This window comes from Triticum aestivum, chromosome 3D, assembly GCF_018294505.1.
Source record: "Triticum aestivum cultivar Chinese Spring chromosome 3D, IWGSC CS RefSeq v2.1, whole genome shotgun sequence".
NCBI classification, from domain to species: domain Eukaryota; kingdom Viridiplantae; phylum Streptophyta; class Magnoliopsida; order Poales; family Poaceae; genus Triticum; species Triticum aestivum.
The window spans coordinates 584,377,841-584,401,911 of record NC_057802.1 but is presented as its reverse complement, the minus strand read 5'-3'; the positions used below and the strand labels follow the sequence as shown (position 1 = coordinate 584,401,911).

At 45.0% G+C, this 24,071-nt stretch overlaps 1 protein-coding gene across 1 annotated transcript; it reads right to left on the bottom strand.

The window, feature by feature from the left end:
* Positions 1-2,984: 2,984 nt before the first annotated feature.
* LOC123076584 (probable glutathione S-transferase) lies at positions 2,985-16,700 on the bottom strand. The gene is made up of 3 exons (XM_044498755.1): positions 16,400-16,700; positions 9,917-10,072; positions 2,985-3,268 (listed from the first exon to the last, which is right to left on the bottom strand). Exons 1-3 carry the CDS (start codon positions 16,698-16,700, stop codon positions 2,985-2,987), a joined length of 741 nt encoding a protein of 246 aa, XP_044354690.1.
* Between the last annotated feature and the right edge of the window lie 7,371 nt (positions 16,701-24,071).

The following is a 24,071-nucleotide window of genomic DNA, read 5'->3' as shown; positions in this document are numbered from 1 at the left end:
GGTTTTTCGATCCAGGACCACTGCGTGTCTTCGTCTCCGTATGGTCCGGGGAGTGGCAAGGAGTCGAGTACAAACTACAAACGTGGAGTATCCCACCGTCAAGTAAAGCACGCCAGCGGCTGATGCGAACAAGGGCCGGGCCCTGCGGCCGTCCGGATGGGGGCAGAGGGTGAGCCCTAGAGTTTTTGTGTCGAATATGGGGAAGGCGCCGGTGGCATCGCTGTCGCTGGTGCGCAGCATGGCAAGTATGCTAGTGCCGTACGCGCCGATATGCGACAGGCGGCAGTGACGGCCGTAGAAGCGCACAACCGGGGGATCTGGGTGGGGCTCCGCCTCCTCGTCGTCCAGGTCGTCGCCGGCGTGAGGAGGGTCCATGTCGTCGACATCTATCTTGCGGACGCTGTATCCAGTTTCCCAGTCGTCCACCACGAGATAGACATGCTGTCGCGGCTGCTGCTGCTGCTGCAGCGGCGGCGGCCGCCGCTGCTTGGCCTTGTGGCAACATGGCTGAAGCGTCAACTGCCGCTTTGACATGTCGTCGAGTTGCTATCTTCCTCCTCTCCGGCGGTGCTGTGTTGCAACTTGCAAGCCGGCGAACAGGTCGACTGCGTAGAGTAAGAAATCAAGACCGCCTGGACACATATAAATAGGCGAGGCGAGATGGTACTTGAATTCGACTCAGATTGGCTCAGGCAAAATATTTCCCCGCCAACGAATCCACCATCGGATTGGACTCGGGCTTCCCCCGCCAATCCGACTCCCAGTTGGCAGTGGTGGATCTCTGCCACGGCGACGGCGAGGGTTTCGTCTTTGGTGCAGCGGCGGGGAGAGGGAGGTTGGGCCATGTGGAGAAACAAAAGTCATCGGTATTGGATGGACCACCGCTGATGCTGATGCTGATTTTTATTTTTCGTTGGTTTTCTTTGTTTTGTTCTTTTTTCCTCTGATTAGTTTTTCTTGCTTGCTAAAATTACTTTTTCCCTTTTGTTAGTTTTTTTCCAGTTTTTTTTCCCTTTATTTTTTGTGTCATTTTTTAAGTACTATAGCTAAGTGCATGTGCGTTTCAACGGGAAAACATCCGTGTATGCATGGTTTATATATTCAAGTGATCCTTAACCCCTCTTTTGTTGTAACGTCATACCTGTGCAATGATGTATTTCATAGGTCCATTCTCCAAAAAAGCTAGTATATGTATAGAGAACCAACTCTTTTTTTTCTGCGGATATAGAGAGCCAACTCTTTTTTTTTCTGCGGATATAGAGAGCCAACTCAACTATTACCTCTATCCTGGTTTATAAGTCCTTTTTATATATTGTGTCAAATTTTGATTCGAGATTTAACTAACAAAATATTAATGCATATCACCAAAATTTATATCATTAGACTCGTATTTGAACATAGTTTATAGTTATATTATTTTTATAACATGCATTAACATTTTGTTAGTTAATTTTAAGAGGTCAAAATTTAACACAGAATACAAAGGGGACTAATAAATTAGGATGGAGGTAGTACATTTCAGCCAAAAAGATAAATCAATTTATAACTGAAATAGGTATCATGAATCTCTATTAGTCAACCCAAAAGAAGCAGTCTCTCGTGGTGTTTACGTGACTTCTTCATGTCTGGTTTGTACTCTCACATGTCTCCTCACATTGAAACAACAGCCACGTCAAGAAAGGATTTTTTTTTTTTGCCAGTGGATCAGTAGCGGGCATGTCAGCATAGATGATGGCCAGGCCGTCGGCATACGAGCACCACATGTTACACCATGCTTCTTCTCTGGCCCACGTTTATATGTAGATGGCCTGGTCGTCGACATAGTTTAAATCTATGCCGACGGCTTGCCCGTCAGCATAAACACGCCACATGGCGGTGCTGACAACAATTGATATTTTAGTTTAGATTAGAGGACTATACCTCGCTACCAGGATTACTGTGTATAGAATCTCTTTCATAGATTCTAAAAGAGACTCGTCAATATTGCATGCAAATGTTTTACGGGAGGCTTTTCTACTATATATTGTTGTATATTGTACACTTTGACCACTTGCCACAGTATATATAATTCTTACTTTCCCGTAATTAACACAAATTCATGTTGTCGACCTTAAACTAGTTTTGCAAGACAACAAAAATACTAGGACGGGAACACATGTTGTGTTGTATTATGATGAAGAACTGGAAATAAGGTTAGTTAGGACAGAAAATTTCATATTCAACGAATCATGACCTATCGGACTAAATTTCATATTCACCAGCAGAGTCATTGTAAACCAGACTAAACTTTATAGGACAAGGAGCACAAGTCATGTTGTGCATCTTGATGAAAACTCAAACACCGAGGGAAGTCAGGAAATAAACGAATCAAAATTCATGGAATCAAACTCCGCGGAGAAGCGTGCTAGAGTCATTGCAAAAACCACTGATCGGCGGATTTGGCTTATTTAGGTTCGTTTATGATAGATGGACCCCGTCTGTCAGGAGCTGACTTGGAAAAACCAGTCACGTGGGCAACTTGACTGGTCAAGATGCCCTTCTTCGATCAACTGCCGCTCCCCCTGTCCCCGATCTAGATCGAGCGCCGCTACCCCCTGTCCTCGATGAGGATCGAGCCTCCGCTACCCTGTTCTCTTCTCCGCCCCACGACGATGACCAATGGCGGGGCTGAAAAGACGACTACATCCCCTCCATGTGCTCCTTCCCCTGTTCCTCCCGCATCGCCATGAATGGGCAGCGCCTACACGCTGCAGCTGCTCCCTCGTCGGGGTCAATAAGGAAGAAAGGCGCAGTCAGGAGAGAAGATTCGACACATAGAAAGTATCCCTCGGGGGCGACTCCACCGCCGGTGAGCCGTTTGGGGTCATTGGGGAAGGTGCGGTCAGGAAAGAGGATTCGGCACGAGTAATTGATGAGGCAGGTGATTGAGGATGGAGGCAACAACTGCTGCGTTGGCGGCGGCGGTGCCATGCCTCGCGCCCACGCTACCGGCGGCAGCCGAAGAGAACCATCTCTGCTAGCCCCACACCGCCGAGCAGGTGGTGCCCTGCCATGGGCGGGAACAGCTGGTTCGCGCCGATGAGGAGCTCAGCAGGCAGGATCTCTCCGATGCTGCTGCCGGGCCGGCCTCGTCGGCGCCAGCGGGAAGTTCCACAGCGGGGATGGCATCTCCGGCATCGGCGCGAAGTTGTCAGTGACTGGATCGGCGGGTCACGGCTGGGCAGCGGCCTCCTCGTGTAGATGCAGCGTTTTCTACTAGTCAAAGTGCCTATGTGGCATTTTTTTTGGCCGACTCAGCTCCTGACCAACGGGACCCATATGTCATAAACATGTTCAAAGCGCTCTAATCCGCCGATCAGTGATTTTTGTAAAAAGATTACATAAGACATAGTGTTTTCTGCTAACCTAGCCTTCAAAGTAGTGGTTTTCTGCAATTTACTCAGCTGCAATCAGAGAGATTCATTTAAGCATCCAGCCGATAATATAGTACTAGCCATACCCGTGCGGCGTCACGCCGCGCCTAGTCGATGTATTGCAGTGAAATTTATTGCGTGTAATAACAAAAAAGTTGCAACATATTACGTTAGTACTGTTGACTTGCAGGGTTTTTTCGAGTCCACCACAATCGACGGTAAAATATGTGTAATATGTAATTATATAGCTATAATAAGGTAAGTAGTGTGCCAAAACAGATTTAAAAACTTAGATTTATTTTTTTTTTGTTACATTGAACAGTTGATGTATTTTAAGAAGACGTGCACAATTCTATCTCTACTCTTCTCAAAATATGACCAGGATTTGTACTTATAACATTGATGAAGATTCATCTGGACTTGTCACCCCCGAAGAATGAATTTGGGTTCAGCCGTTCTAATTACCTTGGTGCCTTCACAATGGCACATTGTAATATATATATATATATATATATATATATATAGAAAATAGTGGCAATAATGAGATGACTCTGTGAAAAAACATGCTAGGCATGTGCACAATGAGAACCCAATAGCAAGAGTAAAAATACTGATATATTAAACTAAACACTACCAGTCTGATTTTTAGAATACTGATATATCGACAAACCACTCATATAATTTTAGCATAGCCTCCTGAAGAAATGACTTGCTTCTTCAGACAATTCACCTAGCCTTTCCTCATGCAGCGGCACGCTGCGCCCGTCGTACATTATAGTTATATGTAAATTGCGTTTACTCTTTAAAGAAAGCTTTATTAGTTTAAGAAGGGAAATTATGACATGCAAAATTATGGATATGGAAAAATAAGATATAAGGAAACAAAGTTATTGTCATCATGCGTGTGTTATGATGTATGTATAAATATTATTAAGTCGTTATGGGCACTGGAGCGGTTCTTAAATGAACTTTTTATTACACGAACATATACATCGATTTTTTGGCTTGATACAAAGAAAAAAATCGTTGCTTTTTAGGCAGGAATAGAAGTGATATAATAATCAAGGAAAATAAATTAAAGAACTATGTAAATGTCATAGTCAAAAGATTTGCAGCAATACATGACAGTGCTATGTTCCGACTTTGCTCCACTCCAATAAACATGGTTTAGCTCCACTGGGAGTTCCTTCTTTTTCCTGTCATACTCATACTTCTTTGACTTGCAAAATCTTCTATTACACTTTGTGTCGAGCATATCCATTGGATATCCTCCATTAGCACCACTCAGTAAAAGGAATGAATAGCTACTCTGACAATAAAGTACGGAAATAATATGGATTTCCATGTCTACATGACGGATAGTGCAATTTCATAATATGACGGCTATAGAATTTGAAAACACTGCATAAAGACATATAACTGAATCTTTAAACCATAGAATTGAATTGGTCATTACTGAAAACTCTAGCTTAGTTGATTAAGAGCCTCAACTTAATAGTAGCCGCACATGCAGTTCCATAACATTGATTCACTTGTTTGAGATTTGCACTGGTCAAGTTGGGAAAAGAAAATATCTAATTTTACAAAAATCAACAACCGAATGTTGCTGTTAAATTGATGTGTAAATATAGGATAACCAATCTTACGATAACAATTTCCATTGCCCATTATCATGAAAACATGTAGCTATGAATATTGAAAGGGAAGCACACACCCTCCAATTTTTTTGAAGTTCATAATGAAGTGTACGTAACATAAAGGCCACTTTTCCGGTAACCGTGATCTTGGAATGAACAGGAGAGTTAATTCTGATGGTGGTTTCAGAAGCAACTAAGTGATTGTGCACTGTCAGGTTAAAAAAAAGTGATTGTGCACTGTCAGGCGCGAATAGAACAAAGGAAACAAACCAGCTGTTGCACTCTCCAACTCCAAAGCAGAGTGTTCTAAAGTGATTTAACACCGAGGAAAAATGTACTCCCTCTGTCCCAAAATATAAGAACGTTTTTCACACTACATTAGTGTAAAAAACGTTCTTATATTATGGGATGGAGGGAGTAACACCTAAAGTAGAGTATGTTCCTTCTATATATGCATATTCTAATAGCTTGCTCTACCGGACATGGAGGAGAGGATGAAAGCATCGGCTCCTGTTTAGCCAAGGCTTCAGCCTGCTATGACCCTCTTGAGCTGCAAACCAAAACGACCATTACATACAGGAACAATATGGCACATCAGAGCGGAGGAAGAAGGGAGTGCCTGACCTATAATATGATAAATAGATTAGAGGGCTGATTGGCATACTGTATTACATACAGGAACAACATTCCATGCCTTGCTTAAACAAACCAATGAATTGTACGTGGCTGTTTTTTCCCTTGAACAGCAAGATTAAAAAAGCTGGAGCGCACCCCTGCCATAATAACATTATTTTGAGAGGTATCCCACTTATCATAAACCAGAATTTGTTTTTGTTGGACTGAAACCCGTACGTTACTGCAAGTCACAAATGGAACAAATATGAGTTTCAGTGAAACAACATCAAACACATTGACTTAATAAGGCGACAGAAACCAAAAACACTGCCATCGTATCTATCATCATGGTACTATATAGGTATGTGCAAGTCTGTTTACATACCTATATAGGCCATACATGAGGTTATGTCAGAATAACCAGAGGATGCATCAAGGCCAACCTGTAAAGTTCATAAGCTTGCCTGCTCCATGAAAAATCTAACAATGCAAATAAAGAATGTATAAATTTCATATAGAAATCTGCCAGTAACATATGCATATATCTGAAATAATTTTGGAGTAAGATAAAACATAATCCACATGGGACTACAACTTCATGCCTTGCCCGTTTTTTTGAAAGATTCAGCAAGTGCTAGCTTTTTCATTGAGATACATGTAGCAGTATGTACAAATGCCAAAGAGCATGAAAGAAACTAAGAGAAAGTTAGCCTACTATATGCATCACTGGAAGAGATATTCATAGCTTTTGCACCAGCTAGCCTCCAGTCGAGGATCAAACGCCAAATTGCATGGTCAAGTCTTTGATAGCAATGGACTTCCCTGCCGCTCAATCATAACCTGCATATATCTCAACTTTAGAGCAACTCTAGCAGACCCTGCATCCGTCCCCGACCCGTAAAATAACCGCCAAAATGCGGGTACGGGCCGGAAAGCCTGCCCGACCAGACCCCGCATCCCGCCCCGGCCCGCAAAAAATTTTAGAGGGCGCGGCAAATTCCCGACCCCAACCTGGGAAAACGCGGTTTTCCCCCTCGCAGCTGCGGTGCCCTGCATCACAGAGAAGCAGTTGGCGGGAGGGACATTTCAGCCCGCGCTCTTTTCCCCCTCCTTCCGCCGCCGCCCGCCCTTGCTTCCGCCCGCCCGCCGCCGGCGATTCCGGCCATATCTGCGGGCGGAATCGCTCCGCGGGGCCGCCCCACACCCTCCCGCGCCGAGCCGCTGCACCGCCCCTCCGGATCCGGCAAGAAGAGCCGCCCCCCAGTCGCCGCCGCCGCTGGGATCGACCACCGCCGAGTGCACCACCCTCGTCGCCGCCCGGGATCACTCGCCACCGGTTAGTCCCTTTTTTGTGATTTTTGCGAGCTGTGTAGTAGATTGACGCGCCGGTGTGCGTGTAGATGGAGTTGACCCCGTGCGAGAAGTTCTTGCTATCCGATTCGTCCGATTCGGACGACTCGGATGTGGAGACCATGCTTGCGACCTTTCGGCAGCAAACATTGGTCATGGCGCTTGCCGTGAAGGAGCATGAAGACAAGTACCGGAAGAGGAGGCGAGGATCTACTGTCGGGCGTCTGTGCATTCCGCGGAATCGCCATCTTGGAAACGAGATGTTGATGCAAGATTATTTTTCGGAGAATCCTACATATCCCGCACACCTCTTCCGCAGAAGGTACCGAATGCGCCGATCCCTTTTTGTGAAAATTGTTGAAGCTTGCGAGGCAAATTGCCGTTATTTCACTCAAAGAAGGAATGCCGCGGGCTTAAAGGGATTTAGTGCATATCAAAAAATCTCCACAGCTATGCGGGTGATTGCATATGGCGTTCCGGCTGACTATGCCGATGAGTATCTTTGCATTAGTGAAGATAGCACAATTGAGTCTGTGCGTAGATTTGCGAAAGTGATCGTCCGTGTCTTTGGTCCCGAGTATCTTCGGGCACCAAATGAAGATGACACAAAGAAATTGATGGCAGCTAATGAGAGGAGAGGTTGGCCTGGGATGCTAGGTAGCATTGATTGTATGCATTGGAATTGGAAAAATTGCCCCAAGGCTTGGCAAGGAATGTATTGTGGCGAGTCTCGTGATGCAACAATTGTGCTAGAGGCCGTAGCATCCGAGGATTTATGGATTTGGCATTGCTTTTTTGGTATGCCCGGCACACTCAATGATATCAATGTGTTGCAACGCTCTCATTTGTTTGCTAGGCTTGCTAGTGGTGATGCTCCTGCTTGCAACTACACTATCAATGGGCATGAATACACAAAGGGGTACTATCTTGCAGATGGTATATATCCTCCTTTGTGCACATTTGTCAAGAGCATCAAAGAACCCAAAACAAAAAACAATGTGAATTTGCAAGGGTGCAAGAGGCAGCCCGAAAAGACATTGAAAGAGCATTCGGTGTTTTGCAATCTAGGTTTGCCATTGTCCGTGGTCCTGCTCGTTTTTGGGATAAGAAAACCCTGAAGAACATCATGACTTGTTGTGTTATCCTGCACAATATGATTCTTGAAGATGAGAGAGGAATGAACTTAGAATTCTTTTACGACAATGTGGGTAGCCGTGTCAAACCAGCTAGAGACCCAAACCGCATTAGAGCTTTTCTTCAGACATACAAGGAGATTGAAAATGCAGTCACACACTTTCAGCTTCAGGAAGATCTCATTGAGCACCATTGGCAAAGGGCTGGACAGTGACTAATTTTTGTATTCATTTGTATTTGTATTCATGACAAGTTTTGTATTGCATTATTTTAGGTTTGCTACGGTGATTTGAATAATTATTTGTAATGCGGATGATTATTGTTTTATGTTTGATTTGAATAATTTAGTTTGTTTTCGATTGCTGAATTATGTTGGATTTGAGATTTGCGGGCTGATGATATGCGGGGATGCAGCGGCGCAAAAAGCAGAACCCGCATAGCCGACCCGTAAAAAAGCATATTCCGCGAATATACTTTTTTACGGATCCGTTTAGGGGTCTGCATCTGTGCCAGCCCGCGCCGGCCCGCAAAAGCTGTTTTGCGCGAACTGCAAACGTGTTTTGCGGGCCGGCGTTTTGCGGGATCTACCAGAGTTGCTCTTAGTAGTTAGTACCGAAACCATTGCAAGCTATCATCCCTTGTGGAGAGCTAATGATAAGGCCACCGCCCGGCAAAACGGTCAGTTGACCAAGGAACTGAATCACTACAAATTCGCCCACGTCCACCCGATAGTAAAAGATACGTACACACGCGAAGAAGTGAATCACGTTACCAAAATTTTGGTCGTGAGTCTATCGTCACCATGTAATTGTACACGCCAGGAACCCAAAAAAATGCAGGCATCAACAGCCCAAACGGCCATAGGTTGCTTTCAACCAAGTGGTTAAACATGGTAACAAAAACTTCATCAGAAATAGTGTTTTGTTTTTTTAGAAAAGGAGGAAGACCCCCGGCCTCTGCATCTGGACCATGCATGCAGCCACTTTATTAATTGTTCACACAAGATCTTACAAAGCAATACAACAGTAAGACTAAAGCCACCGTCTAGGCAACATCAGTCGCTACTTCTATCCGGTTGATGAAGGAATGCCGATAGTCTGGGCCTAATACCAAACAGGCTTCGCAGCCAAACCTAACATCTAAGACTGGAGGTCCCATCCAGGACGCCTGCCAGGTATGGGTCACTCACCGGTATAGTGTTCTGGTTATAGAACACAGTGACTTAGTTTGACTTGTGTATCAATATGTTCTATATGTTTCCGAGGTGGCAAATAGCATTGTCATCCATCATCAAAGTTTCTTGATAGCAAGTTGACAAAAAGAATCTTGACGGCGAAGCTGATAAAGAAAAACAGAGCAAGGAGAAATAGTGACACCATCCTTGAGTACAAAGCAGAGCAAAACACATGTGTACTGTGTTGCATCGTCAGCAAAGCAGAGCATGGAGCAAAGCGGAGAAGGAGGCTTGCCAGCATGTCGAACATATAGTCCACAGCTCGGAACCATATTTCTCGCACCGAGGACTTGAGAGTGAGACCGCATAGATGGATCACTTCTGATGCACCGGAACATCTCCCTGCAGGCGGAGAACGTGGCGACCAGCGCGGCAGCGCGCCCCTGTCCGGCAGGCACCGCTTCACGTGCTCCTCCTGGACGTACGCCTTCGCCCAGCGGCAGAGACCGGGGAAGTCCTCGTCGGCCACCAGCGTCACCCCGCACATCTCCACGAAGGCGCTCGGCCAGTGCGCCAACACGCCGGCGGCGAACCCCACGAGGTCATAGCGTCGCCGCCGAAGAAGCACTTCCCCTTCAGCTGCCCCTCGAGAAGCAGTAGGTTTCCCTTGGCCTCCTTCACGGATCCCTCCTTCTGCTCCTCGCCGCCATCCGCCGTCGGCCAGAAGGACATCCAGAACGGCCGCGCAAAGTGAGCCCAGAAGTGGGCGGTGGCGCGGTCCGTCCAAGGCTTCGTCGACGTACTCGATGATGACGAGCGACTCCGAGACTCCGAGAGGAGGACGGGGACTATCTGGTAGACGGGGCTGTGAGTCAGCAGCAGCAGCTCGCTCTTGTTGCTCTAGTCTTGTAGGATGGGCTCGTAGGGAACTCCCTTGAGAGTCAGGGCTACCGAAAGCGCCGATTAACTTCCCGGCCTGCTCCCCTGTTCTTTCTTCCTTCCAAGTTCCTGGAGAATTTTGAAGTGCTTTTAAGTTTCTCAAAATGTAAGATCATTTTGGCATTGTGGGACGGAGGGAGTACTAAAAAGAGACTGCTAGTATCCTACTACTAGTATTTTTTTAGAACACTGTAGAGACACAGGCGCTCATAAGCTAAATATATTTCATGACCGGAAGAATCGATGAGGCTTTGGGAAGTGAGGAGTGTTGAATGGGCAATTAACCAAACAACATATCTTCCAACGGCATTCGCTTTCCAGAATATAAATCGTCACTACCCGGAGTTGTTGCACATACAGTGCACCCAACATTAAAAAAATACATATGTTAAGTCTCAAAACTTCTGAAAATAATTGAGTATACACATATCAAACATGGCACAGAGTTTCAGTTACAACTAGTTCAATTTCATTTTATATGGAAAAGAGGCTGGTGCCGGCCTTTAAGTTATGAAACCCTTACAATCAATGATACAACACAACACAACACCGAAAAAAACACAAAGAACAAATTCCAGCATGATACAACGATACAACTAGTTCAACTTATAGCTTGATTTCTTTGTCCTCAAACAATGAGTTGAATTTGTGACTCAAAAGTTCTCAATTTTTGCGTATTTTAAGAACTTTTATCATCGATTAAACATGGCGTGGGCGGTTGCTCAAGAACCCATGTGAGCCCATGACAAGGACCTTCTGCGCCTCCCCGTATATCCATAACTTCAGCAAGAGCAACAACATAGCCACTGGATGAAGAAAGTAGCAAGTGAGTACTTTAATTGGTTCCAGATATTAAATGTTCGTCGTTCTAGAAAATTTGCACTCATATTGTGTAACTTTAACTGTCAAAATATTGAGCCATATTTTCATATTGTAGGTCAAAATAGTATCTTTAGGATTTTATAAAATATATTTCCATTATAGCTATTTATATATACATATAATAAAAGATCAAACGTATACATATACTGGAGACCGATGTGAATGTCAAAGAAAAGATGTCTGATTAAATCATGAGCGTTGGAGCATCCTACTAGCAAAATTAATTTATAGGAACCATTTTTATAGATGATTACCTTTTCCGTGAAGAACTTGGAGCAGAAGCGAGCGTCGATCCACTCATGGAGGTCGGTTGGCAGGATGGGTGCGTGTCGAAGGCCTCGTCGAAGTGCTTGATGTTGACTAGAGACTCGCAGAAGGCCTTTCTACCATGGGGAAGCACATACACCTTGTGGATGGGGTTGTGCTCCAGCAACAGCTCATAAGGAGTTTGTAGAGGACTCCTTTGAGGAGCAGCGTGAAACGAGCTAGGAGATATATTGTATATAATGGAGTGAATCATCACTCGCTGGAATCCTCACATCCTAAACATTGTTTGAGTTAATAACCCGATACCTACTAATCTCTAGCGGCTCACTGGCCGGCTGTCGTGCGGTCACTTTGCGAATATTGGTGATTGATTGATCGATCTTTTGTTTGATAGATGAACTGGAGCTGAGAACCCTAGAAGACTGATGGTTTGCACAATCTGGCCTTGCTTATAATCTACTCAGGTTGCCAACATGCACATGTGTAGTTAGTCCCAATCCATTTGGCGGATGGTTGGCGATCGTAATGGTTGGTGGACACGTCCTATTCACATGAATACAGCTCATTCACTAACTGGTTGGTAGCTAGCCGCGAGCAAATATTTACTTATTTAATATATATATTTTTCTCTATTACCAAACATATGCACATGTACTCCTAATTAACTGGTACTCGTGTCATATCCCTTTCATCAAAGGTATAAAAATTCATATTGTTGAATGCTAAGTTCTAATCATAGTTATATTGCAAAGCCCGATTTTGGCCTATACTTTTACACATTTGTGTATAAGCTTAGGTTTCTGGCTTATGCTTGGTAATATAAACTATGTATAAGTATTTTTTTAATAGTTTTTGAAACTCAAAAGGACCTCATGCAATTGCTCACGCAACCAATTGCACAAAATATGCATTCCATGGAATTCTGGACACATGGTGCGGGGCATATGCTAGCTAATTAATATGATCTTACCCACAACAAAAGATGAAAGTACTAACTAATCAAAATCCTTCACAGATAAGTTATTTTACCGTGTACCTAAGTGATCAAGAGGACACAGGAAATTATTGCGTATACTAGTATAAAGCCCGAGCGTTGCCACGGAACCACAGACTTCACCCTTGTTAGATTAGTTAAAAAACATCATTGTAACTCGAGACATAAAAAGAAAATATGCATAACATAAATGGGAACAATCGAAGTATAATCTTATTCGTGGTGATTTCCTAAGCACACATAATCTCGTCAAAGAAAATATGGCAAGAAAAATTGAATATTATTCAATAATAAATCATTAAATTTTCTGCCACCTAATACTCATAACCTGATTGTTGCATTTTGTGTGAACTGTTTAGTATAGTTTCATACTATCAAAGAAAGTGATGAATCAAGCATGTCAAGTACTGAATAACACCATTGGGCATAATAAACCTAAAAAAACACCATTGGTCATAACAATCCTAACACCAAAGTGATAAAGTGAGATGACTTTAATCAAGGAAACACCGCAAGAAGTGATTATTTTTTTCCTGTTTGTCATCTGAAAAATCTGACATAACAACTTCACATGATGAAGTGGACTTGTTTTCACACCACGAAAACACCACAAGAACTCATTCTTTCTTCAAAGCTTGTATTCATAGCTTCCACCACACCATGAAGTTCAGCCACCAACGCCATCCAATTGTTCTATACCTCCCGTTCTTTCTCTCTGAAAAGCTGCCCCAGCTCTGCGCCAACATGAACAACAGCTCATTCTACAGTTTGTAATTCTTCATTGTCTAGCAGCAAATAGTAAATTGAAATTAAAATTCCAAATAACCACATGAAGAGAACAAACAAAATTATTGACCTAACAAGCTACATAGTCATGTGGAAGCCCATTAACCTGCATTTGCAACATATACACTTCTCAGTTTAAACTGGGGCGTTTATTTTGCTGGGTACATTCTTGCTCGCCGTAGTCACGTTCTTCAAAACAAACGTGTACATAGGTATTACAGTACAAAAATGTGTGTGCACACAAATATTTATTTTCTTCTCGGCTTCCCATTCAGCTAACCACCTCAAAGTAATACAAACACATGGTGTCAAGAAGAAAAATATTCATATTAGAAGGTCAGAAATAGACATACCTATGCTGTCCTTTGACATCTTTAGCGGAGAAGCCATCACCTACGAAAGAAATGAGATAATCCATGGAAGGCATTTGAGTGTGTGTTTTAACACGGTACAGACGCAGACGCTCACACATACGCACATACACTCAACCCTATCAACGCATGGATGCACACCCTGCCCCTATGAGCACCGTTGAGAGACTGAGCCGGCACTCATCTTTAGATTGACGAAGTCACCAAAAACGCTTTCGTAGTCGACGAGAACGTTACCTCTCACTAAGCGCAGATCACAGGATGGCCTGAAATAAATCTAGGAAAATATGAGCACCAGTGTCGACTGCAGGACTTAAACCCTGGCGGGCAAGAGATATCATTGTCCTCCTAACCATCCAACCACATATTGGTTCTGTAAAAGGCATTTGAGTTTATGAGTATTTTTGGAAGAGGTGTCGCTCATCCGATAAAATCATCCTTACCAACCTACACTTTAAATATCAGACAACCAGCATTCCGTTGTTAGAGCATCTACAACCAGACTTTGCAAATCCAGTCCCCCAAACGCCGTCCGCGAACAGTGATCGGGCACTCCTCAAATCGCGTCATCCACATCCGTGTATCTCATATCTGAACCCCTATATCCATACTAAACCATGCAACGTCGATCAAACTACATAGATCAGCTGACCGGACATAGAATTTGACATAGGATAGCACAATAATTCACCAAAAGATCATGAACGGATGTTCAAAGGACAACAAAAGTTCACATAAACGCCGGACAACCTTAAACTACATCTAAAACTTGAAATGAAATTGAACTTCACCACTTCCGAGCCGTCCCTTTCCCATCCCGGTCGCCGGCGCAGCTGTAGCCGTCGGCGGCTGGTGGAGCATCGTCTGATTCTTCCAACGAGAAGCCGTGGTAGTCGGACAAGGAGAAGGAGGAGGAGACGATGATGAGGCCCTTGAGGCGCTGAACGGCCCAGTCATGCTGGCGCCTGAGCTTCGCCAGCCGAGTCGCATCCATCGCCTTCTCCTTGGCCTACCGTTGGAGTGCTCGATGGCAAACCGGAGAGACTTCGCGTTCTTCAGGCGGAGCCGCCAAGCGTCCATCTTTGCCGTCGTAAGCGATCGACAGTAGACCCACGCGAAGAGCCTCTCGTCCTCGTTGGGCTCCACTGGTAACCCATGGCGGCGGACAGAGCTCTCTGTTGCGTCCCTCTCCCTTGCCCGCTGCCTCTCGCGGCTGGCGGTGCATGCCTCCGACTCCAGCGCGCGCGTCCGGGCCGGCAGGGTGGGCACAAGCACCCAAGGCTGTCCACGCAGGGGAGCAGCAACTGGCACGGGTGGAGAGGGCAGAGGAGGGCGTGGGAAAGGCGCGGACTGCGTAGCCCTCGCGGATCTGTGCACGGGCCGGGAGGAGCCAGCGGCGGCGTCCTCCCTGCGCCGGCGGGGGAAAGGAGAGGGAGCCGATCCGGAACTGCCCCCCCCCCCCCCCATGTCCACCTTGGACCTCTCGAGGGCAATGCGAAGGGCGAGCTCCTCTTCGATGTTGACGTTGGAGTCGGAGCGGCTGCCGGCGCTCGACATGGTCGCCGAAGCTGTCGGATGGATTGAATCGGGGGGGAGGGGGATAGATGGAGCGAGAGCAGAATGAGCTAGGGTTTCCAGATTGGGGATATTTGTAGGGACGGCGTGAGGTCGGGGTGGGCCAGGCTGACATGGCGGACGCGCCAGGGCGTGCCCATATCCGCCATATATTTGGGCTGGATATGAGGGGTGCCGGACAGGTGGTGCGTTTGAGGCCCGTTTGAGGTGGGGCTAGGTCACATTTCCGTGACTGGTCACTGTCCGAACGGGCCGTCCAGTTGTATGAGGCGGGTTTGAGAAGTCCGATTGTAGATGCTCTTAGGTTGTTAAATTATGATCTACTTACTACTTACTATGTTGCAGAATTATGTCTTCGATGCAGCTAATCTTTTTTTACCACCAAAGATTTCGTGTGGTGGCTGACAAAGTTTGTTTGTGTGCATAGCCGATGGTGCTTGCTTTTGTGCGGCGGTGCTTCCGAGGTGGCAAGTAGCAGCGTCATCCATAATCAAAATTTCTTTACGACAAAACTGATAAGCAGAACATATGTAGCATGGAGAAACAGGCACACCATCTGAAGTACAAAGCAGAGCAAACTATTCATGCATTGCTTAATATGCATCATCCCTATGCATCCATTCCCACTATTTTTAATTTTATGTGGTGTATATGGAAATCGAGAAATGATGGTCTTTTTGCTAGAAAATGCTCTCTTCCCCATCAAGTTCACATTGCTGCTGCTGCCTTGCTTGATCAAAATATTTCCCTTGTAAACTCTTCTGATCCTGCTCAGGTTAATGATCAAAATCACACTCAAGTGACCAGAAATGTGATGCCGCTTCAGGGTTGCACTCTTAAGATCGATTTACTTGTCACAAGAGCAAAAAGTTTACTCTGGCGCCTCTTACAAATGTTCAAAAATTCCTGGTTTAGTGCAGGGTAGGCGAGCTACAGGAATTGGAGTTTTTCTGAACTTTTTGCAGGATCAAAAGGATGTTCAAGTGCAGATTCAAGCTTCTGCTCCGATCACGCAATCTCCTCTTCAAGCTGACGCTCTTGCTCTTCTGCTTGCAGCCAAAGTGACTCATATTTTGAAGGTGAATCAACTAACTTTTCTTACTGACTGCCTATCTCTGGCGAAGGCGGCTGCGACCAGAAGTACTAGTCGCCCCTGTGGGCCGTCGACCAGAAGGACCTCCAGAACGGACGCGCTAACTGTAGGACAATGTTCAGTAAATAAAACCGCACCAGAAAATATGATCGATCGTCTGCTGGCTTTACCTTTTGATCGATGAAGTGAGCCCAGAAGCGGGAGGTGGCGCGGTTGTGGATGTCGGCCGGCAGGTGTGGCGGCCCGTGGAAGGCCTCGTCCACATACTCGACGATGAAGAGCGACTCACGGATGGACCGACCATCGTGGAGGAGCACGGCGACCATCTTGTGGACGGAGTTGTGGGTCAGCAGCAACTCACTTTTGTTGCCCAGGTCTTCTAGTGCGAGCTCGTAGGGAACTCCCTTGGGACTCAGAGCCAGCTCGACACAGTGGCTGAACGTGCTACCGAAAGCGCCGATGGTCTCCATGGTCGCATCCCCCATTCTGGCTTCCTTGGTTCTTGGCAGCTTGTACCTGTTTCTCGAAATTTTAATGTCTTTTGAGCCTTTTTTTCCGGAAGTGTAGCATTTTTGTCGATTTATAGGTACACATAGCTATTTCGAAAATATATTCCCACGTCTAGGATGATTCAGATTTCACATAGATTTATATGTTCCGAGAAGGGGCTGGAGATGGTTTATGTACCAAGAATCCAAGGCCCGCATAAGCAAACAGCCTATCTTGCAATGGCATTCACGCTCGAGAATATATAACGTGTGACAACTCTACGTGAGAAGTCCGTGTACAAGCGGTGCACCCGACATACAAAAACACACGTGAGAAGTTCTCAAAACATCTGAAAATAATTGAGTATACATAGACATCGAAAGTCCTATTCTACTCCCGAGCTCAAATAATCCATCGTAAACAGTAAAATTCAAAAAAAATAAAAAAATTCAAAAAAATCTGATTTTTTTATAAACTTTGACAAATGTTTTGTTTGCTTGCAAAATTTCAGTACGAACCAACATTCGTGGCAGGCATGGCAAAAAAAAAAATCAGCACTCCAAAATGTTTTCAAAACTAGCATTTTTGGAGCATCGGTTTTTTTTGCCATGCCTTCCATGAATGTCGTATCGTGCTGAAATTTTGCAAGCATATAAAAGATTTGCCAAAGTTTACCATAAAAAAGTTTCAGATTTGTTTGAATTTTTTTTACTATTTTTTTCGATTTTACTGTTCATAGGGTAGCATTTGAGCTCGGGTGTAGATACTCCATGTCCGATAGACATAGCTTATATCTAACATGTAACAGTTTCATTCGTAACAACTCCAACTCACAGCTCAGTTTTCTTTTTTAACAAATTCAGTTGCCGTACACTTATTGGGCCCAGTTTGAATTAGCTACTATTCATAGCATGTTTTACTTTTTTTTTGGTCTCTCAGACTATGAGTTGAATTTGTGACTGAGAAAATCTCAATTTTTTCGTAATTTTGGAACTTTTATCGTAGATTTAACATGGCATGCCGGTTGCTTGAGAACCTGTGTGCACCCATGACAAGGACCTTACGTGCCTCCCCCTCTATCCACGGCGTCAACCACTGTGAAATCAGGCACTTGATGAAGAAAGTAGGAAGTGATTATTTACAATGGGTTCCAAATATTTAATGTTTCTCATTCAATATAATGTGTGGTCAAGTTATGCAACTTTAACTATCGAAATATTGAACAATACATTCATATTGGTAAGCCAAAAATGTCATCTTTAGGATTTTATACAAATATGTTTCATAAAATGTATTTATACACATATAATAAAGGGTTGAATGTATACATATGCTGGATGTTGGGGAACGTAGTAATTTAAAAAAAAATCCTACGCACACGCAAGATCATGGTGATGCATAGCAACGAGAGGGGAGAGTGTTGTCTACGTACCCTCGTAGACCGTAAGCGGAAGCGTTATGACAACGCGGTTGATGTAGTCGTACGTCTTCACGATCGACCGATCCTAGCACCGAAGGTACGGCACCTCCGCGATCTGCACACGTTCGGCTCGGTGACGTCCCACGAACTCACAATCTAGCAGAGTGTCGAGGGAGAGCTTCGTCAGCACGACGGCGTGATGACGGTGGTGATGAAGCTGCCGGCGCAGGGCTTCGCATAAGCACTACGACGATATGACCGAGGTGGATTATGGTGGAGGGGTGCACCGCACACGGCTAAGAGATCAATGATCAACTTGTGTGTCTATGGGGTGCCCCCTGGCCACGTATATAAAGGATGGAGGGAGGAGGAGGCCGGCCCTCATAAGGCGCGCCCAAAGTATGGAGTCCTACTAGGACTCCCAAGTCATAGTAGGGTTCCACCTCCCACATGGAATAGGAAAAAGGGAAGGGAGAAAGAGGAGGAAGGAAGGGGGCGCCCCCTTTCCCTAGTCCAATTCGGACCAGTCCATGGGAAGGGGCGCGGCCACCCTTGAGGCCTTTCTCTCCTTTCCCGTATGTCCCATTAAGGCCCAATACGAATTCCCGTAACTCTCCGGTACTCCAAAAAATACCTGAATCACTAGGAACCTTTCCGATGTTCGAATATAGCCTTCCAATATATCGATCTTTACGTCTCGACCATTTCGAGACTCCTCGTCATGTCTCCGATCTCATCCAGGACTCCGAACAAACTTCGGTCATCAAATCACATAACTCATAATACAAATCGTCACAGAACGTTAAGCGTGCGGGCCCTATGGGTTCGAGAACTAAGTAGACTTGACTGAGACTCATCTCCAGTCAATAACCAATAGCGGAACCTGGATACTCATATTGGTTCCTACAAATTCTACGAAGATCTTTATCGGTCAAACCGCATAACAACATACGTTGTTCCCTTTGTCATCGGTATGTTACTTGCCCGAGATTTGATCGTCGGTATCTCAATACCTAGTTCAGTCTCGTTATCGGCAAGTCTCTTTACTCGTTCCGTAATGCATCATCCCGCAAATAACTCATTAGTCACAATTCTTGCAAGGCTTATAGTGATGTGCATTACCGAGAGGGCTCAGAGATACTTCTCCGACAATCGGAGTGACAAATCCTAATCTCGATCTATGTCAACTCAACAAGTACCATTGGGGACACCTGTAGAGCACCTTTATAATCACCCAGTTACGTTGTGACGTTTGGTAGCACATAAAGTGTTCCTCCGGTATTCGGGAGTTGCATAATCTCATAGTCATAGGAACATGTATAAGTCATGAAGAAAGCAATAGCAATATACTAAACGATCAAATGCTAAGCTAACGGAATGGGTCAAGTCAATCACATCATTCTCTAATGATGTGATCCCGTTAATCAAATGAAAACTCATGTCTATGGCTAGGAAACATAACCATCTTTGATTCAACGAGCTAGTCAAGTAGAGGCATACTAGTGACACTCTGTTTGTCTATGTATTCACACATGTACTAAGTTTCCGGTTAATACAATTCTAGCATGAATAATAAACATTTATCATGAAATAAGGAAATAAATAATAACTTTATTATTGCCTCTAGGGCATATTTCCTTCAGTCTCGCACTTGCACTAGAGTCAATAATCTAGTTCACATCGCCATATGATTTAACAACAATAGTTCACATCTTTATGTGATTAACACCCATAGTTCACATCGCCATGTGACCAACACTCAAAGGGTTTACTAGAGTCAGTAATCTTAGTTCACATCGCCATGTGATTAACACCCGAAGAGTACTAAGGTGTGATCATGTTTTGCTTGTGAGAGAAGTTTAGTCAACGTGTCTGCCAAATTCAGATCCATATGTATTTTGCAAATTTCTATGTCTACAATGCTTTGTATGGAGCTACTTTAGCTAATTGCTCTCACTTTCAATATGTATCCGGATTGTGACTTAGAGTCATCCAGATCGGTGTCAAAGTTTGCATCGACGTAACTCTTTACGACGAACTCTTTATCACCTCCATAACCGAGAAATATTTCCTTAGTCCTCTATGGATAATTTTGACCGCTGCCCAGTGATCTACTCCTAGATCAAAAATTGTACTATGTTGCCAAACTCAGGGCAGGGTATACAATAGGTCTGGTACAAAGCATGGCATACTTTATAGAACCTATGGCTGAGGCATAGGGAATGACTTTCATTCTCTCTCTATCTTCTGTCGTGGTCGGGCTTTGAGTCTTACTCAACTTCACATCTTGCAACACAGACAAGAACTCTTTCTTTGACTGTTCCATTTTGAACTACTTAAAAAACTTGTCAAGGTATGTACTCATTGAAAAAAAAAACTTATCAAGCGTCTTGATCTATCTCTATAGATCTTGATGCTCAATATGTAAGCAGCTTCACCGAGGTCTTTCTTTGAAAAACTCCTTTCAAACACTCCTTTATGCTTTCCAGAAAATTCTACATCATTTCCGATCGACAATATTGTTGGAAATATGCCCTAGAGGCAATAATAAAATGGTTATTATTATATTTCCTTGTTCATGATAATTGTCTATTGTTCATGCTATAATTGTGTTATCCGGAAATCGTAATACATGTGTGAATACATAGACCACAACATGTCCCTAGTGAGCCTCTAGTTGACTAGCTCATTGATCAACAGATAGTCATGGTTTCCTGACTGTGGACATTGGATGTCATTGATAACGGGATCACATCATTAGGAGAATGATGTGATGGACAAGACCCAATCCTAAGCATAGCACAAGATCGTGTAGTTCGTTTGCTAGAGCTTTTCCAAATGTCAAGTATCATTTCCTTAGACCATGAGATTGTGCAACTCCCGGATACCATAGGAGTGCTTTGGGTGTGCCAAACGTCACAACGTAACTGGGTGGCTATAAAGGTGCACTACGGGTATCTCCGAAAGTGTCTGTTGGGTTGGCACGAATCGAGACTGGGATTTGTCACTCCGTATGACGGAGAGGTATCTCTGGGCCCACTCGGTAATGCATCATCATAATGAGCTCAATGTGACCAAGTGTTTGGTCACGGGAACATGCATTACAGTACGAGTAAAGTGACTTGCCGGTAACGAGATTGAACAAGGTATTGGGATACCAACGATCGAATCTCGGGCAAGTAACGTACCGATTGACAAAGGGAATTGTATACGGGATTGATTGAATCCTCGACATCGTGGTTCATCCGATGAGATCATCGTGGAACATGTGGGAGCCAACATGGGTATCCAGATCCGCTGTTGGTTATTGACCGGAGAGTCATCTCGGTCATGTCTGCATGTCTCCCAAACCTGTAGGGTCTACACACTTAAGGTTCGGTGACGCTAGGGTTGTAGAGATATTAGTATGCGGAAATCCGAAAATTGTTTGGAGTCCCGGATGAGATCCCGGACGTCACGAGGATTTCCGGAATGGTCCGGAGGTGTAGAATTGTATATATGAAGTCCAGTTTCGGCCACCGGGAAAGTTTCGGGGGTCACCGGTATTGTACCGGGACCACCGGAAGGGTCCCTGGGGTTCACCGGGTGGGGCCACCTATCCCGGAGGGCCCCATGGGCTGAAGTGGGAGGGGAACCAGCCCCTGGTGGGCTGGTGCGCCCCCCTTGGGCCTCCCCCTGCGCCTAGGGTTGGAAACCCTAGGGATGGGGGGCGCCCCACTTGGCTTGGGGGGCAAGCCACCCCCTTGGCCGCCGCCCCCCCCCCCTTGGAGATTGGATCTCCTAGGGCCGGCGCCCCCCCCCCCCAGGGGCCCTATATAAAGAGGGGGGAGGGAGGGCAGCCGCACCAAAACCCCTGGCGCCTCCCTCTCCCTCCCGTGACACCTCTCCCTCTCGCTGAGCTTGGTGAAGCCCTGCCGAGATCCCCGCTGCTTCCACCACCACGCCGTCGTGCTGCTGGATCTCCATCAACCTCTTCCTCCCCCTTGCTGGATCAAGAAGGAGGAAACGTCTTCCTCAACCGTACGTGTGTTGAACGCGGAGGTGCCGTCCGTTCGGCGCTCGGTCATCGGTGATTTGGATCACGACGAGTACGACTCCATCAACCCCGTTCACTTGAACGCTTCCGCTCACGATCTACAAGGGTATGTAGATGCACTCTTTTCCCTCTCGTTGCTAGAAGACTCCATAGATTGTTCTTGGTGATGCGTAGAAAATTTTTAATTTCTGCAACGATCTCCATCAGTGGCATCATGAGCCAGGTTTATGCGTAGTTTCTATGCACGAGTAGAACACAAAGCAGTTGTGGGCGTCGATATTGTCAATTTACTTGCCGTTACTAGTCTTATCTTGATTCGGCGGCATCGTGGGATGAAGCGGCCCGGACCGACCTTACACGTACGCTTACGTGAGACAGGTTCCACCGACTGACATGCACTAGTTGCATAAGGTGGCTAGCGGGTGTCTGTCTCTCCCACTTTAGTCGGATCGGATTCGATGAAAAGGGTTCTTATGAAGGGTAAATAGAAATTGGCATATCACGTTGTGGTTTTGGCGTAGGTAAGAAACGTTCTTGCTAAGAAACCTATAGCAGCCACGTAAAAAATTGCAACAACAATTAGAGGACGTCTAACTTGTTTTTGCAGCATATGCCGTGTGATGTGATATGGCCAAAAGGATGTGATGAATGATATATGTGATGTATGAGATTGATCATGTTCTTGTAATAGGAATCACGACTTGCATGTCGATGAGTATGACAACCGGCAGGAGCCATAGGAGTTGTCTTAATTTATTTATGACCTGCGTGTCAACATATAACGTCATGTAGTTACTTTACTTTATTGCTAAACCGTTAGCCATAGTAGTAGAAGTAATAAATGACGAGACAACTTCATGAAGACACGATGATGGAGATCATGGTGTCATGCCGGTGACGACGATGATCATGGCGCCGCGAAGATGGAGATCAAAAGGAGCAAAATGATATTGGCCATATCATGTCACTATTTGATTGCATGTGATGTTTATCATGTTTTACATCTTATTTGCTTAGAACGACGGTAGCTTAAATAAGATGATCCCTCGAAATAATTTCAAGAAAGTGTTCCCCCTAACTGTGCACCGTTGCGAAGGTTCGTTGTTTCGAAGCACCACGTGATGATCGGGTGTGATAGATTCTAACGTTCGAATACAACGGGTGTAAGCCAGATTTACACACGCAATACACTTAGGTTGACTTGACGAGCCTAGCATGTACAGACATGGCCTCGGAACACGGAAGACCGAAAGGTCGAGCATGAGTCGTATAGAAGATACGATCAACATGAAGATGTTCACCGATGTTGACTAGTCCGTCTCACGTGATGATCGGACACGGCCTAGTTGACTCGGATCATGTTTCACTTAGATGACTAGAGGGATGTCTATCTGAGTGGGAGTTCATTGAATAATTTGATTAGATGAACTTAATTATCATGAACTTAGTCTAAAATCTTTACAATATGTCTTGTAGATCAAATGGCCCACGCTAATGTTGCCCTCAACTTCAACGCGTTCCTAGAGAAAACCAAGCTGAAAGATGATGGCAGCAACTATACGGACTGGGTCCGGAACCTGAGGATCATCCTCATAGCTGCCAAGAAAGATTATGTCCTAGAAGCACCGCTAGGTGACGCACCCATCCCAGAGAACCAAGACGTTATGAACGCTTGGCAGCAGCGTGCTGATGATTACTCCCTCGTTCAGTGCGGCATGCTTTACAGCTTAGAACCGGGGCTCCAAAAGCGTTTTGAGCAACACGGAGCATATGAGATGTTCGAAGAGCTGAAAATGGTTTTCCAAGCTCATGCCCGGGTCGAGAGATATGAAGTCTCCGACAAGTTCTTCAGTTGTAAGATGGAGGAAAATAGTTCTGTCAGTGAGCACATACTCA

Coding starts and splice junctions, on each gene's coding strand:
- LOC123076584 (XM_044498755.1), bottom strand. CDS start 16,700: ATGGAGACCATCGGCGCTTTCGGTAGCACGTTCAGCCACTGTGTCGAG. Junction 10,073..16,399: donor TCACTTCATCGATCAAAAGG/TAAAGCCAGCAG, acceptor TCTGGGCTCACT/TTGCGCGGCCGTTCTGGATG. Junction 3,269..9,916: donor CGACGCTATGACCTCGTGGG/GTTCGCCGCCGG, acceptor AATGCCACATAG/GCACTTTGACTAGTAGAAAA.